Genomic DNA, 17,290 nt, shown 5'->3' on the forward strand with positions numbered 1-17,290 from the left:
ACGTGGCTGGCGAAACCTGAAGTGTTGCAGTTGGCGACACAGCTGGTGACGCCGCTGTTACTGCTAATGCTGGCTCCTGTGAGATAAAGATACAATGGATGATGTTAAGACGTTGTTAAATGTATTCCATGTGATACAAATTGAGAGAAAATCTATTCACAATAATTCAAATCATTAAAGTAACATTAAATATTGTCATTTCTTCCGTACATCTCCTCAGTATATATTTAAATTGAACGGAAATAATAATTATTTAACAATCAATATTGTGAAATTATATTGGTGAATACATTTTTCTCCTGCATTTCCTCTGTTCAGGTGTGGATCCTTAAGAGCTTGTTATTCTGCGTAGTAATCTAAACACAAGCAAAAGACGATCACTGCTCGAAGTTTCACACAATGAGACAGTCTCATTCACTACATGACCTTGTGATGTCTCCCAGTCGCTTGATATGGACCATGCCTGTAAGCTCATTTCTGCACTTACGAGACGAGAGGCGAGTATGCCCATTTCCACTCCACAGGGTTTCATGGTGAACTGTATGCTGCTAACTTATACTGATCATCCAAAATAATATGACCGAATATTTATTACGGTGTTGGACGACCTCTGGAATACAGTACACAAGAGATTCTGGATGTCGGAGATTAGGCCATTACGTCGCGTGATACGAAGTGGACACCGAAGGTCTTATCGCCTACTGCTGGTTTCACCGTCATTCAACCTCCTTTCGTAGGTCACGACAGGCAAACAAGTTAACCATTCACAAATGATTGCCCCCAATCACCTGACCATAGGAGACTACCCGTTCTCAGAGACACTGAAGTCAGTGCATTTCCGCATGATTGACCCGTATCGACGCTAGAATGATTCTTCATTCAATGGGCATAATGCAGAGAATTTTTCTCATAATTTCCCTATATTAATTTTGATCACTAGTTCCTTATTCCATTGATAAATATAGAAATACGTTTGACACCTTATGCGAGTGCGACTTCTGATTCCCATAGATGCATCAGGACTAACCGCTTAACAGGAGAACAGTGTATCCCATAACTGAGGAACGTGATGGTTCTTGACTCTTACAAATAACAGTATAGGAGGTAACGCTCAAAACGTAGTCTAAACGAAGGAGTAATGCAGAAAATCATTTATTATCCCAGCCACACTTGCTAGGAAAGATTGGCCAGTTTCACAAAACACCTAATAATGCGGCCGGCCGGAGTGGCCGAGCGGTTCTAGGCGCTACAGTCTGGGACCTCGCGACCACTACCGTCGCAGGTTCGAATCCTGCCTCGGGCATCGATGTGTGTGATGTTCTTAGATTAGTTAGGTTTAAGTAGTTCTACGTCCTAGGGGACTGATGACCGTAGAATTTAAGTCCTATAGTGCTCAGAGCCATTTTTGAACCTAATAGTGCGTGCACATGCGATAGATCAAAAATGGCTCTTTTAAATCAAGTAGGCTGTTCCGTCGATGCCTCTCAGAAGGCAGGCACCACGGCGGCCCTCACCTCCGTGCTATCCAGTGGGTGACCAGGGGCGGTCTTCTCCTCCGGTGGGTCGTCTGCCTCTCTCCCCTCCCCAGAGGCACAGCAGGGCAGCCACCGGCGAAACTGGCGAAACATCTTCTGCAGGAAACAAATACACAAAACATTGTCCGACATTCTGTGTGAGTTGCGGTGTCCTTTCAAAGCATCACACTTGGAACAGACATTAACGCAAAGTTGTAGCGGTTGTAACGTACCTGTCCAATTACACAGTTAGTTTGTTCGATGGATAATTATTCTGTTAAGTAGCGTGAAACAGTATTACGTGAACTTCAACTGGGATTTTGTTACAGAAGGTATCTCGAGCCACCACCTACTACTAATTTACCTTGCACATTTGCTTCGAAAGAAAAAAACAGTTGGTGAATATGCTTCATTTCAGGAAAAATGTATGGTATTTTGATGTAGCTTGATAATCCTTGATTACTTCTGCAGTAGAATAAGCTTGTTAAGTGCTCTTAAATATATTAAAAATCATACACGTCTGAGCTAATATGGCCTGCGAGAACCTTGACAGGGAAATGAATAAATTCCGGCTGAGTCACTGAATGTCATCACGATCATTTGAAACCAGGAGAGCCGTGGAAGATATGGGGTACGCACATTCAAACATTAAGAGTAACCATTCATACACAGAAACAAGTTGCTCGTTAGTTTAATAACGAAAGACCTAAATTAGATTAGAGAGAGAACAGCCAAGATGGTCGAATACTTTAATAGAAAATTATTCCAAAATTAATAAAAATAATTTCGCTAGACAGCTATGAAAACAATGAATCCGAACTACGTTCTACGTTTTTCAAACGAGTATGATGTATAGGCCAACCTCTATGAGCAATCGTTTAGTCTGAAAGCATAATATCTTGTACTATTGTGTCTAGCTTGTACTATTTCCTAGGCGGTTGTACCAGCATTATGTGTAATTTTGGACTACCTAATTTAATTCCATTCTTTTTGTGCGAACTTGATGTCTGTCTAACGGCGGGCAATGACAGAAAGGACTACTTATTATTACATACCTCTTCCGAAGAACCGGTGTCCGGCTAGAAAAGTGGACGATTAGGCTTCTTTTCAGATGGTAAATCGAAGCTTTCAGAACCTTCTTCTTTAAGTTAACTGTTAAGTTATGGTTTTTTTCAGAACACCTCGAAACAATACTAGAGAGCACGAGAACTATATGGACTCGCAATGTTCCTGGGCAACGGCACACATCACTTCAAGCGACACTGCATTGTTGACAGGCAACCCAGATGACGATACATGCTCTGTTAACTGACTGCATCTTCCTGTTGCTACAAAATATTTCAGTGTCCATATATTACAGTATTTTTATAATCGTGTCTCATTTGAACATAAGTATAAATTAAAGAGTGAAATATCTGAAGGCAAAAATTATTGCTTGAAATACGAAATTCACCAATGCGATTTCCGAATATACCTCTACATCGACATCATAGTCTGCAAGCCACCTAATAGTGTGTGGTGGAGGGTACTTTCTGTACCACTATCTGATCCCTCAAACTCTGTTCCACTCGCGAACAGGGCGTGAAAAATTTCATTCTTTCACCTACTGAACTAGAGAACAAATTTTACGTGACTTTAAATAGTACCCTTCATGACCACTGAAAATATGTTTGTTAATTTTTTGTGATAATGTATTGCATTATGCTATTAAAACATTCCTTTATAGAGTAGGATCTTAACATCTGTTGTCAACGACATAGGAGGAGCCTAGGTGTCTTATACTGTATTTGTTCTAATGACATACAAGACAGTGTTATACGAAATGTTAGCAACTTGTTACTACAGACGTACGCTGTCACAGGGGAACCCTATAGCCAGTTTGCCTGTGAGCCCAACTTATGGTGTCGCTGTGGCTACTGAAGTACGAAAGCCAGTTTCATTCTTACTCGAGTGTGAGCGACGCCCTGTGTTCGGGAAACGAAAAGAACAAAAACGCTTCACTCTACTGATATTACAATTACTGCAGTTAAGTCTTTCTAGTTGGTAGTACTATGTACGTTGAACTGAAATTTATGTATGTTAGTTGCGAAATGTTCTGTAAGATTAATTCGAAAGGCGGGTCAAATGCTTATGTCCAGGCACAATGTAGGAAGTGACTATGAGAAGACTAGAGAAACTCAGCGAAGAAAATTGTTCTTTCACAGTGATGGCGCCAGTTGTTTCACGAGTTTTCGATGTGAAAGGAACTGCCACCCACCAGCTCACATTTACAAATTTATAGACACAAATACTTTTTGATGAGCGTTTCATAAGGGCAGACGATAATGAGCAAATGTAGCCGGAGTTAATGTTATGTTATGTGAAATGAATATCTTAATGTAGGTTAATATAAAATTGTCCCTGTTTTCTGTATTTTCCCTTCTCGTATCAGAGACGACATTACTGACTATCTTCGTAACACTAAATAATACCCAATAAAAAGTGCAAAATGCTGGATAATATACCGCGAAATGAGATGATCTTTGACACCAGTGATGCAATGGGAGGCCCTCCCCTCATACGGCTTTCAGTCTTTGAGACAGCTCACTACTGAGAAATGGTCTCACAATTTACATGATGGTACCACTTATGTGGTAATCCGTCATGTTCAAAAATGAAATATTAATTAAGCCAGATCCCCGATATTTAGGTAATAAAATTCCTGCAATCGTCTTCTCCGCAGAAAAAACGGTCCGTAAACGTGTTCTCGAAGAACGGCACAAAGCACATGTAGTTTTGGAGGGTCCCCGTCAGGCTTGTCTGTGTTGCTGTGTACCCACGTTCTGACGTTCTGTCGCTACAATTCTCTTGTTAAATGAAATCTGCCCTCAGCAATGAACACTAAACCTGAAAGGACATAGTTATCTTCCATCTCAACGCACAGAGAATTTACAAATATGTACACGTTGTTTGTTGCCATGAGAAAGAATTGTTTGCAATTGAACGCTGTATTGCGTGAAACTCAAATGTTGTTGCAAATCAAGCTGAGGAACAGTTAACTCCTCATTGTTAAGCAAACTAAACTGCTGCGGATTACATTTAAAACTAGAAGGTAAAATTAGAGAACTATACTTAACACTATGATGACGTGCTCTGCGCCTTGGGCATACGAATAGGGCGGCCCTCTCACAGACAAGAAGAGTCTCGAAATAATGGAGAAAACGACGTTGAATCGTCGTAAATGAATTGTGCCGGCTGAAACGGAGAATGCAATACGCTATTTGTTGCCTGTTATCTCTACCTTGATTTCGTGCTTATTGGATAATGGATAAGCGAACGTACGAGTTAGGTTCTCGAAGGAGAATTCCTGCTGCAAGTACATGAACTGGCAACTTATAGTAGTCAGCAATGTACACTTTTAGATTCGAAGTGGAAGTTAAATTTCATCCCAAGTTTCTATATTGATCCTCGTAATAAATAAAGAGTATTGGAATCGAAAAAATATTCTGTTGTAGCTCTCGGTCTGAGTGCATAATAGCTTCTACACCTTTAAAAAACGGAATTTTAATACCGAAAATAAATTAAATCACACAGCATTATAGGTAACAACATAGCGTGTGAAAATGCAACAGTCAGCATGCAGAGAAATAACAGAAAGTAGTTCGCATCACAGTACACATATAAGCAAACAAGGGGTACTGAAACTTATGATTTATTTAAGCTCTTAGGAAACCATTCCAAATCTGTAAATGTAGCTAGGTACCTTATCTTAACATGAACGCAATGACCATGCGTTTAATTGTCATCTCTGAGGTCATCGAAGATATTTGTGCTGGGAATCAAGAGACTAACAGAATGGACCACTGCGTCCACATTCGTAGATAATTATACTGTTAACCAGTTTAAAATCCACTCAGTTACTGTCACTTCAAGAATGCATGTGTTGTAGTAAAAAATGGGAAGTCCACATCATTTTCTCTGCGATCATAGCTCTGCACTGACATTGTATCAACAGGAAATTACTTTTTTCCAGGTTGTTCTTGTTGTTATTGTCTTCAGTCCTGAGACTGGTTTGATGCAGCTCTCCATGCTACTCTACCCTGTGCAAGCTTCTTCATCTCCGAGTATCTACTGCAGCCTACATCCTTCTGAATCTGCTTAGTGTATTCGTCTCTTGGTCTCCCTCTAAGATATTTACCCTCCACGCTGCCCTCCAATACTAAATTTGTGACTACTTGATGCCTCAGAACATGTCCTACCAACCGGTCCCTTCTTCTTGTCAATTTGTGCCACAAGCTCTTCTTCTCCCCAATTCTATTCAATACCTCCTCATTAGTTATGTGATCTACCCATCTAATCTTCAGCATTCTTCTGTAGCACCACATTTCAAAAGCTTCTATTATCTTCTTGTCCAAACTGTTTATCCTCCATGTTTCACTTCCATACATGGCTACACTCCATACAAATACTTTCTCAAATGACTTCCTGACACTTAAATCTATACTCGATGTTCACAAATTTCTCTTCTTCAGAAATGCTTTCCTTGCCATTGCAGGTCTACATTTTATATCCTCTCTACTTCGACCATCATCAGTTATTTTGCTCCCCAAATAGCAAAACTACTTTACTACTTCAAGTGTCTCATTTCCTAATCTAATTCCCTCAGCATCACCCAATTTAATTCGACTGCATTCCATTATCCACGTTTTGCTTTTGTTGATGTCCATCTTATATCCTCCTTTCAATACACTGTCCATTCCGTTCAACTACTCACACTTGTCTTTTGCTGTCTCTGACAGAATTACAATGTCATTGGCGAACCTCAACATTTTAATTTCTTCTCCATGGATTTTAATACCTACTCCGAATTTTTCTTTTGTTTCCTTCACTGCTTGCTCAATATACAGATTGAATAACATCGGGGAGAGGCTACAACACTGTATCACTCCCTTCCCAACCGCTGCTTCCCTTTCATGCCCCTCGACTCTTATAACTGCCATCCGGTTTCTGTCCAAATTGTAAATAGCCTTTCGCTCCCTGCCTTTTACCCTTGCCACCTTCAGAATTTAAAAGAGAGTATTCCAGTCAACAATGTCAAAAGTTTTCTCTAAGTCTACAAATGCTAGAAACGTAGCTTTGCCTTTCTTAATCTTTCTTCTAATATTTCCACGTAATACAAACCGATCTTCCCCGAGGTCTGTTTCTACCAGTTTTTCCATTCGTCTGTAAATAATTCGCGTTAGTATTTTGCAGCTGAGACCCATTAAACTGATAATTCGGTAATTTTCACATCTGTCAACAACTCCTTTCTTTGGAATTGGAATTATTATATTCTTCTTGAAGTCTGATGGTATTTCGCCTGTCTCGTACATCTTGCTCACCAGATGGTAGAGTACTGACAGGACTGGCTCTCCCAAGGCCGTCAGTAATTCTAACGGAATGTTGTCTACTCCCGGGGTCTTGTTTCCACATAGGTCTTTCAGTGCTCTGTCAAACTCTTCACGCTGTATCATATCTCCCATTTCATCTTCATCTACATCCTCGTCCATTTCCATAATATTGTCCTCAAGTACATCGTCCTTATATAGAGGGCTATATACTCCTTCTACCTTTCTGCTTTCCCTTCTTTGTTTAGAACTTGGTTTCCACCTGAGCTCTTGATATTCATACAAGTGGTTCTCTTTTCTTCAAAGGTCTCTTTAATTTTCCTGTAGGCAGTATCTATCTTACCCCTAGTGAGATAAGCGTCCACATCCTTACATTTATCCTCTAGCGATGACTGCTTAGCCATTATGCACTTCCTGTCGATCTCATTTTTGAAACGTTTGCATTCCTTTTTGCCTCTTTTATTTACTGCATTTTTATATTTTATCCTTTCATCAATTAAATTCAATCTTTCTTCTGTTACCCAATGATTTCTACTAGCCCTCGTGTTTTACCTACTTGATCCTCTGCTGCCTTCACTACTTCATCACTCAGAGCTACCCATTCTTCTTCTACGGTATTTCTTTCCCCAATTCGTGACAATTGTTCCCTTATGCTCTTCCCATAACTCTGTACAACCTCTGGTTTAGTCAGGTTATCCAGGTCCCATCTCCTTATATTCCCACCTTTTTGCAGTTTCTTCAGTTTTAATTTACAGTTCATAACCAATAGAGTGTGGTCAGAGTCCACATCTGCCCCTGGAAAGTCTTACAATTTAAAACAAGGTTCCTAAATCTCTGTCTTGCCATTATATAATTTATCTGATACCTTCTAGCATCTCCAGGGTTCTTCCATGTATACAGCTTTCTTTCATGATTCTTGAACCAAGTGTTAGGTACGATTAAGTTATGCTCTGTGCAAAATTCTACCAGGAGGCTTCCTCTTTCATTTCTTAGCCACAATCCATATTTACCTACTATGTTTCCTTCTCTCCCTTTTTCTACTCTCGAATTCCAGTCACCCATGACTCTTAAATTTTTGTCTCCCTTCACTACCAGAATAATTTCTTTTATCTCATCATACATTTCATCAATTTCTTCATCAACTGCAGAGGTAGTTGGCATATAAACTTGTACTGCTGTAGTAGGCGTGGGCTTCGTGTCTATCTTGGCCACAACAATGCGTTCACTATGCTGTTTCTAGCACTCCTATTTTTTTATGCATTATTAAACCTACTCCTGCATTACCCTTATTTGATTTTGTATATATAAACCTGTATTCATTTGACCATAAGTCTTGTTCCTCCTGCCACCAAACTTTACTAATTCTCACTATACCTAACTTTAACCTACCGATTTCCCTTTTTAAATGTTCTAACCCACCTGCCAGATTAAGGGATCTGACATTCCACACTCCGATTCGTAGAACGGATAAATACGTCCCGGCTCGGAGATCCGAATGGGGGACTATTTTACCTCCGGAATATTTTACCCAAGAGGACTCCATCATCATTTAATCATACAGTAAAGCTGCGTGCCCTCGGGAAAAATTACGGCCGTAGTTTCCCCTTGCTTTCAGCCGTTCGCAGTACCAGCACAGCAAGGCCGTTTTGGTTATTGTTACAAGGCCAGATCAGTCAATCATCCCGACTGTTGCCCCTGCAACTACTGAAAAGGCTGCTGCCCCTCTTCAGGAACCACACGTTTGTCTGGCCTCTCAACAGATACAACTCCATTGTGGTGGCACCTACGGTACGGCTGTCTGTATCGCCGAGGCACGCAAGCCTCCCCACTAACGGCAAGGTCTATGGTGAAGACATTTTGACTTTTCATGCGTTACCAGAAGATTTGTAACTGGATTTCTATTTATTACCCGGAAGTCATATTTCCAGTTAGTAATATCTTTAAGAAGAAGTAAAAGCGTGCATCTGCTCTATCCTCTGTCGCCACTACATTACTACATTTCATACATACAGCAACGATCTCAAACAGATAATTTCAGTACACTCTACTGAGACAGAAGTTGCTCATCAGAACACCTGAGACGTTATAGGATTTCTTTCTGTCACCCCTCCCCTTCACATGCGGGGCCGATGGTTAAAGAGCAGCATTTCTTGCCGTTCGAATAGCTGGTAATTTGAACGTTTTTTTCCGTTACGCCAGATGGGTGGCCAGCTGCCTACGATTATGTAGCTCGTCCTTCTCTTATTACAACTGATTCATTACAACATATCCAGCGTAGATGTTATTTGCCTCTTGGTCATCGTCAACAGCAGCAAGTTGTTGTAGCTTCAGACTCCCCTCGATGTAGCCTGCCGAAAGCCACGAAGAGGGAGACCACTTTATATACCCCAGTTTCAAAGTTTGTTATAATAACGACGTTTACTATAATAATACAATTAATGCAGGTTTTTTATATTTATTGCGATTAATGACCACAAAACTGTTAATGCTATTGTACTATTCCAAATACCACGTCATCCTAAATCACGTGTAGTGTTGTCTACGTTCTATGTCCTCCATGAATTTTCCGTGAAACGTAGTCATTTTTTAATATCCACTTACCTCTGTCCCTAATTGGCTGCGTCATACCACCTTCGAGACATAAGTGTTTGACGTTGCGCAGCGTGTAGGTGACAGTGAAAAAGTATGAGTCCGGCTGAGGGCAACGCGGTGTATTTTGGGCAGCGAGCGTCACACTTCTGAAGCTTGGTGAGTGTGTCCTGTCTCCGAGATCCGGGCAGGGAGTGCAAATAACTGTACAATCAGTAGCAACTAAAGGAGACTGCTGGATCATTAGTGGGAACACTGTCTGTAAAATCATATCAGCAACTCGTGCTAGACATGAAAGCAAACAACTCATTAATTACCCTCAAGAATCCTGATGAACATTTGTGACTCGACTTATAACATTGTCGAGAAGCAAAAAAATTGAAAATATGTGACAGATGTTCCTTCACGTTGGTGCCTGTGTTTATCTTAGTCACATACTCCTGTAATATGCTGAAATAAATGTGGAGCAACGCAGGATTTATGATACTTCCCATAGTTCGGGCTTATCTTGCTCAACTGGCCGTCTGGTTCGTCTGTACGGTCTTGTTTCTATAAAACGGCTTACGGCGTACGCGATGTAGTGTCAGTAGCTAGGTTCACAGCTTGCCGTTTGTCTGTGCTAATGGATTCGTAGTGATATTTATTGTCGAGTTCGCATTTGAAGGGCTTACTTCAATAGTTGTACAAGTCCATTTTTGTTGTTATTGGGATACAGAGTCCTAAAGGTAAATGAGGGCTGAAAAATCGGCAGTTGAGATACCAGGAATATTCAAGCATATGGCTTCTTGCTAGAGATGAACGTTTCTTTCTGTTTGTTTGGCTCTTAAATTTCAGAAGTATTATAGACGGAAATGTGGAGGTAATGGACTTGTACCACTATTGAATTAAGACTTCCATATGTAGTACGCAGTCCAGAATGATAGGTTTAGGAGTTCATTGTTAGACACAGCGACACTCTGTTTGCTGGCCGTATCCTACAAAAGAAATTAACCATGCCTGAACTGGGGTGTGGATGGTGAATTTTCAGCTCTACTCGGATGTTGTGGAAAAAAGATTCAAATTCTAGAGCCCTTAACACTGGTTACCTATTTCCGCTGCCACGCATTCACTTGCTCCAGTTGCCCCTTGTCTCTTAAACCATGATTTGTAATTTCCAGTACTTGGCGTCTCTTCAGGCAGTATATCTAAGCTGACTCGTGTGTGTTCGGAGCACCACGCATACTCCCTCCACTGACGTGAGGGAGAGAGAGAGAGAGACAGAGAGAGAGAGAGAGAGAGAGAGAGAGAGAGAGTGACCATGTGCAAGTCGCGAAATATACTACGGATCCATAGAACATACATTTGTGATCAAAAGTATCCGAACACCAAGAAAAACATACGTTTCTCATATTAGTTGCATTGTGCTGCCACCAACTGCCAGGTACTCCATGTCAGCGACCTCAGTAGTCATCAGAGATTGTGAGAGAGCAGAATGGGGCGCTCAAGGAAACGTGGTCATACGCATGTACGCGTGATTTCCACACTCCTTAAGATGTCTAGGTCCACTGTTTCCGATGTGATAGTAAAGTGGAAACGTGAAGGGACACGTGCATCACAAAAGTGTACACGACGATCTCGTCTGTTGACTGACAGAGAGCGCCTTCAGTTGAAGATGGTCTGAATGTGTAATAGCCAGACATCTATCCAGGCCATCACATACGTATTCCATACTGCGTCATGATTCACTGCAAATACCATGACAGTTAGACGGGAGTGAGAACACTTGGATTTCATGGTCGAGCGGCTGCTCATAAGCCACACATCACGCCTGTTAATGCCAAACGACGCCTCGCTTGGTGTAAGATGCGTAGACATTGCACCACTGCACAGTGGAAAAACGTTGTGTGGACTGACGAATCACGGTACACAGCGTGGTGATCCGATGGCAGGGTGAGGGTATGGCGACTGCCCGGTGAACGTCATCTGCAAGCGTGTGTAGTGCCGACAGTAATATTCGGAGGCGGTGGTGTTATTATGTGCTCATGTTTTTCATGGAGGGGTCTTGCACCCCTTGTTGTTTTGCGTGGCAATATCACAGCACAGGTCTACATTGATGATTTAAGTACATTATTGCTTCCCAGTGATGAAGAGCAATTCTATCTTTCACCACGATCGAGCACCTGTTCATAATGCACGGCCTGTGGCGGAGTGCTCACATGGCGATGACACCCTCGTAATAGACGTGCCTGCACAGAGTTCTGACTTCAGTACTACAGAACACCTTTGGGATGTTTTGGAACGCGAACTTCGTACCCGGCCTCACCAACCGACATCGATACCACTCCTCAGTGCAGCACTCCGTAAAGAATGGGCTGTCATTCCCCAAGAAACCTTCCAGCACGTAATTGAACGTATGACTGTGAGAGTGGAAGCTGTCATTAAGGCTAAGGCTGGGTCAAAACCGTACTGAGTTCCAGCGTTGCCGATTTAGTGCGTTACGAACTTGTAAGACGTTTTCAGCCAGATATACGGATACTTTTGATCACATAGTGTAGGTTGTAGTGGAACTCTGTAAGCGGCTGTGTTGATGCATGAGAGCGGAAAAGTTACCGTGTTTTATCAAAGAGCCGTTTTATGTGTTGATTGAGCGGTAGTCTATCGTGAATCTATACCAGTACGTATCTTGTTACGTGTTTTCTGTGGATATTTGCATTGTGTCGTTTTATAATCTGGTCTTTCTGTAATTTTACTTCCGATAACATCTGGACTGTTATGTCGGTAGCCTCAGTGACTTTCTTCTTCAGGCATCGCCTGCCCAGCCTGTGCAGAATGCCTCTAGCTTTGGTTACCCGAATTCTTCAGGAGTTGGCTCACTCCACAGACAAGATATATCATCAGCCTATGCGACATTATTGCAAATATGTACGAGTATACCCCCATTCTTTCCTGTTAGGAAAAGCTCGATGGAAACCTTGCGGTCGACATTGTGAGCTAACTCGTATGCCCGGTTAAATGTATCATCAATCTACTTATTTCCGCGGAACCCGTATTTTGTTCTAATGCAATGTCTTAGATGCCCTATCCGGGGTTACAGGTGTTACAGAGTAAATATATAGCTAATTCGTAAATGAAACAACATCCGCTTACACTTCACGAGTTAAGATCCCCTTTAATGACGTTATGTATGAAAATTGCAGCAACCAACCAACGCTTTCAGTAGGAAAAGTACCTGTGGAATCAGTGTTGGAATATCTTGCTGTTCTAAGAAGAATTGAATGAAATCTATATGTATGGAGAAACATGACTTGCTTATCATAATGTTAATGGATAATACTAATGTTCACATAAACTGTGTGCTGATTACGAATGTGAGGTACTTACAGACACACACACACACACACACACACACACACACACACACACACACACACACACACACACAGAGAGAGAGAGAGAGAGAGAGAGAGAGAGAGCGAATAAATGAAGCAGTTGACCTCATCCGTAGTGGCTAGTCTAAATGTATTTTATACATGTAGATTAGTAGTTAATATCTGTCAGACTCTAAGGTGCAAAGGAACTTGTATAGGCTTGCGCATTCAAATAAAAGCTGGAAAACCAAACTCTGCCCCAACAGGCCATGAAGGTCCAGCAATACCGACAGGTCGCCGCGTCATCGTAAGCCCATAAGCGTCACTGAATCCTGGTATGGATTGGCATGTGGTCAACACACGGTCTCCCAGCCGCGTATCAGTTTACTTCGTATTCAGATACAGAGAGATGTAAACAGGCAGAACACAGAGCTGTCGTCGGCTACCCATATATAACACAACAAGTACATGGCGCTGATGTTAGATCGGTTACTGCTGCTACAATGGTAGCTTATCAAGATGTAAGTGTGTCTGAGCGTGGTGTTATAGTCGGCGCACGAGTGATGGAACATACACTCCTGGAAATGGAAAAAAGAACACATTGACACCGGTGTGTCAGACCCACCATACTTGCTCCGGACACTGCGAGAGGGCTGTACAAGCAATGATCACACGTACGGCACAGCGGACACACCAGGAACCGCGGTGTTGGCTGTCGAATGGCGCTAGCTGCGCAGCATTTGTGCACCACCGCCGTCAGTGTCAGCCAGTTTGCCGTGGCATACGGAGCTCCGTCGCAGTCTTTAACACTGGTAGCATGCCGCGACAGCGTGGACGTGAACCGTATGTGCAGTTGACGGACTTTGAGCGAGGGCGTATAGTGGGCATGCGGGAGGCTACGTGGACATACCGCCGAATTGCTCAACACGTGGAGCGTGAGGTCTCCACAGTACATCGATGTTGTCGCCAGTGGTCTGCGGAAGGTGCATGTGCCCGTCGACCTGGGACCGGACCGCAGCGACGCACGGATGCACGCCAAGACCGTAGGATCCTACGCAGTGCCGTAGGGGACCGCACCGCCACTTCCCAGCAAATTAGGGACACTGTTGCTCCTGGGGTATCGGCGAGGACCATTCGCAACCGTCTCCATGAAGCTGGGCTACGGTTTCGCACACCGTTAGGCCGTCTTCCGCTCACGCCCCAACATCGTGCAGCCCGCCTCCAGTGGTGTCGCGACAGGCGTGAATGGAGGGACGAATGGAGACGTGTCGTCTTCAGCGATGAGAGTCGCTTCTGCCTTGGTGCAAATGATGGTCGTATGCGTGTTTGGCGCCATGCAGGTGAGTGCCACAATCAGGACTGCATACGACCCAGGCACACAGGGCCAACACCCGGCATCATGGTGTGGGGAGCGATCTCCTACACTGCCCGTACACCTCTGGTGATCGTTGAGGGGACACTGAATAGTGCACGGTACATCCAAACCGTCATCGAACCCATCGTTCTACCATTCCTAGACCGGCAAGGGAATTTGCTGTTCCAACAGGACAATGCACGTCCACATGTATCCCGTGCCACCCAACGTGCTCTAGAAAGTGTAAGTCAACTACCCTGGCCAGAAAGATCTCCGGATCTGTCCCCCATTGAGCATGTTTGGGACTAGATGAAGCGTCGTCTCACGCGGTCTGCACGTCCAGCACGAACGCTGGTCCAACTGAGGCGCCAGGTGGAAATGGCATGGCAAGCCGTTCCACAGGACTACATCCAGCATCTCTACGATCGTCTCCATGGGAGAATAGCAGCCTGCATTGCTGCGAAAGGTGGATATACACTGTACTAGTGCCGACATTGTGCATGCTCTGTTGCCTGTGTCTATGTGCCTCTGGTTCTATCAGTGTGATCATGTGATGTATCTGACCCCAGGAATGTGTCAATAAAGTTTCCCCTTCCTGGGACAATGAATTCACCGTGTTCTTATTTCAATTTCCAGAAGTGTAGTATCTACGAGATACCAATGAATTGGGCATTTTCCCGTACGGACAAATTCGTGAATGTACCGCGAATATCAGGAATCCAGTAAACAATTTAATCTCCGACATTTGCGGAGTGGCTCAAAGAGCACTCTTCTGAGTTTAAACGCTTCCGCTGGCCACCAGACTCCCCAGACATGAAAATTATTGGGATGTCTTGCAACTAGCAGTGCAGAAGAGATCGCGACCCACTCGTAGTGTTACGGATTTATGGACAGCCCTGCAGGATTCACGGTTTCAATTCCCCCAACACTACTTCAAACATGTCGCGTCGTGTTGCGGCACGTCTGAGTGCTCGTGGGGGCCCTATATGATATTAGGCAGGTATACCAGTTTCTTTGGCTCTTCAGTGAACGAAACTAAGGAGAGCTGAAGGTTTGTATTTGAGAGTTATTAAATGTTTAACTTAAATAGATTATTCTACATTCATTAATTTAACTGAAGGTCAACAGCAGCAACAACTGCAAGCTGAAGAATTTATCATTAGAACTTGTTAATACCATATTTAATGTAATGAAATGGCGTAGCGGCAAATTTTTCGCAAGCTCCAGCTCTCCCGTCATGATTGTTTTGTTCACTACTTACCGGATTGTCTACAACAGTGATGGCCGAGTGCACCAATCTCGATTAACAGTTAACCGCGGTTAAGTCGATATATAATCCTGGTCAGGGCAGTATTCTGGTGCACCAACATCGATCTAAGTTAAACGAGGGAAACGACAGCGGTTATATTTAACTGAGGCTCTTTCCCGGTTTACTCGACATATTCACGGTTTTAGAAGCATACGCTATTAAGATGGCGGCGCGTTTTGATGTTATGGATGGCATTGAGGAAGATTTTGTTATACCTTGACCATTTAAATCGTGACCGAAATCGTGTTGGAGTAATTGTGGAAAGGGGAAACCCTTTGGAAGATTATGGTGACAGGAAGTTTGAAGAGAGATTTCGTCTGTCAAAAGAAACAATGTGGTGGTTATTAAATCAAATTATTGATAGGTTAGAATTTCCTACTGATCGGAATAACCCTGTTTCTCCGTTAAACAGACTTTTGATTACTTTAAGGGCATATGCAACAGGTGCATTTAATATTCTTATTGGGGACAACAGTAATATACATCGTACAACAGCACAACGAATCATCAGTGGCGTATCAGACATCATAGCATCACTGTCTCCTCGCTTTATAAAATTTCCTACAAGAGAAGAAGTGCGCTCTGTGATGTATGGTTTTAGTCAATTGGACCGATTTCCTGGCGTTCATGGTACCTTGGATTGTACCCATATAAGAATTCAGTCTCATGGAGAACATAATACTGAACTTTTCCGCAATAGGAAATCATATTTTTCCTTTAACTGTCAAACCATTAGTGATCACAATTTGTTAATAAGAGATATTGTCGCTCGATGGCCGGGCTCTGCGCACGGCAGTACCATATTTCTCAACTGCGCTCGCAGAGCTCAATTTGAAAACGGAGAAATACCACAAGGTCACTTATTGGGAGATAGTGGTTATGCATGTAAATCCTACTTGTTAACTCCACTATTAAATCCGCAAAATGAAGCAGAGCATCGATATAACAGGTCTCATATTAAGACTAGAAACACTGTTGAGAGAAAATACGGTATGTGGAAGAGAAGATTTCCCATATTATCTGCAGGAATAAGATGTAATCCACAGGAAGCAATGTCAATCGTTGTGGGTACGGCTGTCTTGCATAATATTGTAAGGAGTACAAGCAGTGAAGAACCACCAGAAGATTCTGATATTTCTCGACTTTTAAATCAGTTACGTGATGAGAGAGACCCCAACATTGAAGACAACGAACCAGTGCTACCTGGACAGCAGATGTATCGAGATGATACATTACCTGGAAGAGCAGTTCGCCGTGCTATAATTAATGAACATTTCCGATAATCTAACACAAATTCAGACATTGTTCGTAATGAAAAATTATGGTTATAGGTATGGGATTTCGCCGTATTTTCAATTTTTTAGATTATTTCAGCATGTAATCTATTTTGTTTCTGCTGTCTAGCGAACTGAACTGGGTGTGTGATGCGAAATTTGAGGTTTTGTTGTGCCAGGGACAGGATGTGCAGCCTACAGACAATTACCCAACTGCTGCTTTTCTGAGATATTTCTTTTAGTGTGGAACTGTTGCTAATTATCTATTAAAGATATATTTCTTGCATCACATTGGTTGTGAAAGCAATGCAGTACTCTGTTATTTATATACATGTTCAGTTTCTGGGTATGTACTTAAATTTGAGAACAAATGACTCCATTACATTTAGAGAGTGTGAGAGTAAAAGCGAGTAGAATAAAATTTAATGGATATTTCTGTATTATGTTTACTATAGATCCTGAACATCTCTTAAATTTTCTACTGTTACAACAAACATGTGAATGTCCAACAGTTATGCAATATTAAAAGAACACATT

The 17,290-nt window shown here is 42.4% G+C and overlaps 1 protein-coding gene across 1 annotated transcript; it reads left to right on the top strand.

Moving 5' to 3' along the window:
* Positions 1-15,811: 15,811 nt before the first annotated feature.
* LOC126278726 (putative nuclease HARBI1) lies at positions 15,812-16,762 on the top strand. The gene has a single exon (XM_049979001.1). It carries the CDS (start codon positions 15,812-15,814, stop codon positions 16,760-16,762), a length of 951 nt encoding a protein of 316 aa, XP_049834958.1.
* Positions 16,763-17,290: the final 528 nt, after the last annotated feature.

Source organism: Schistocerca gregaria, chromosome 6, assembly GCF_023897955.1.
Source record: "Schistocerca gregaria isolate iqSchGreg1 chromosome 6, iqSchGreg1.2, whole genome shotgun sequence".
Taxonomy (NCBI): Eukaryota; Metazoa; Arthropoda; class Insecta; order Orthoptera; family Acrididae; genus Schistocerca; species Schistocerca gregaria.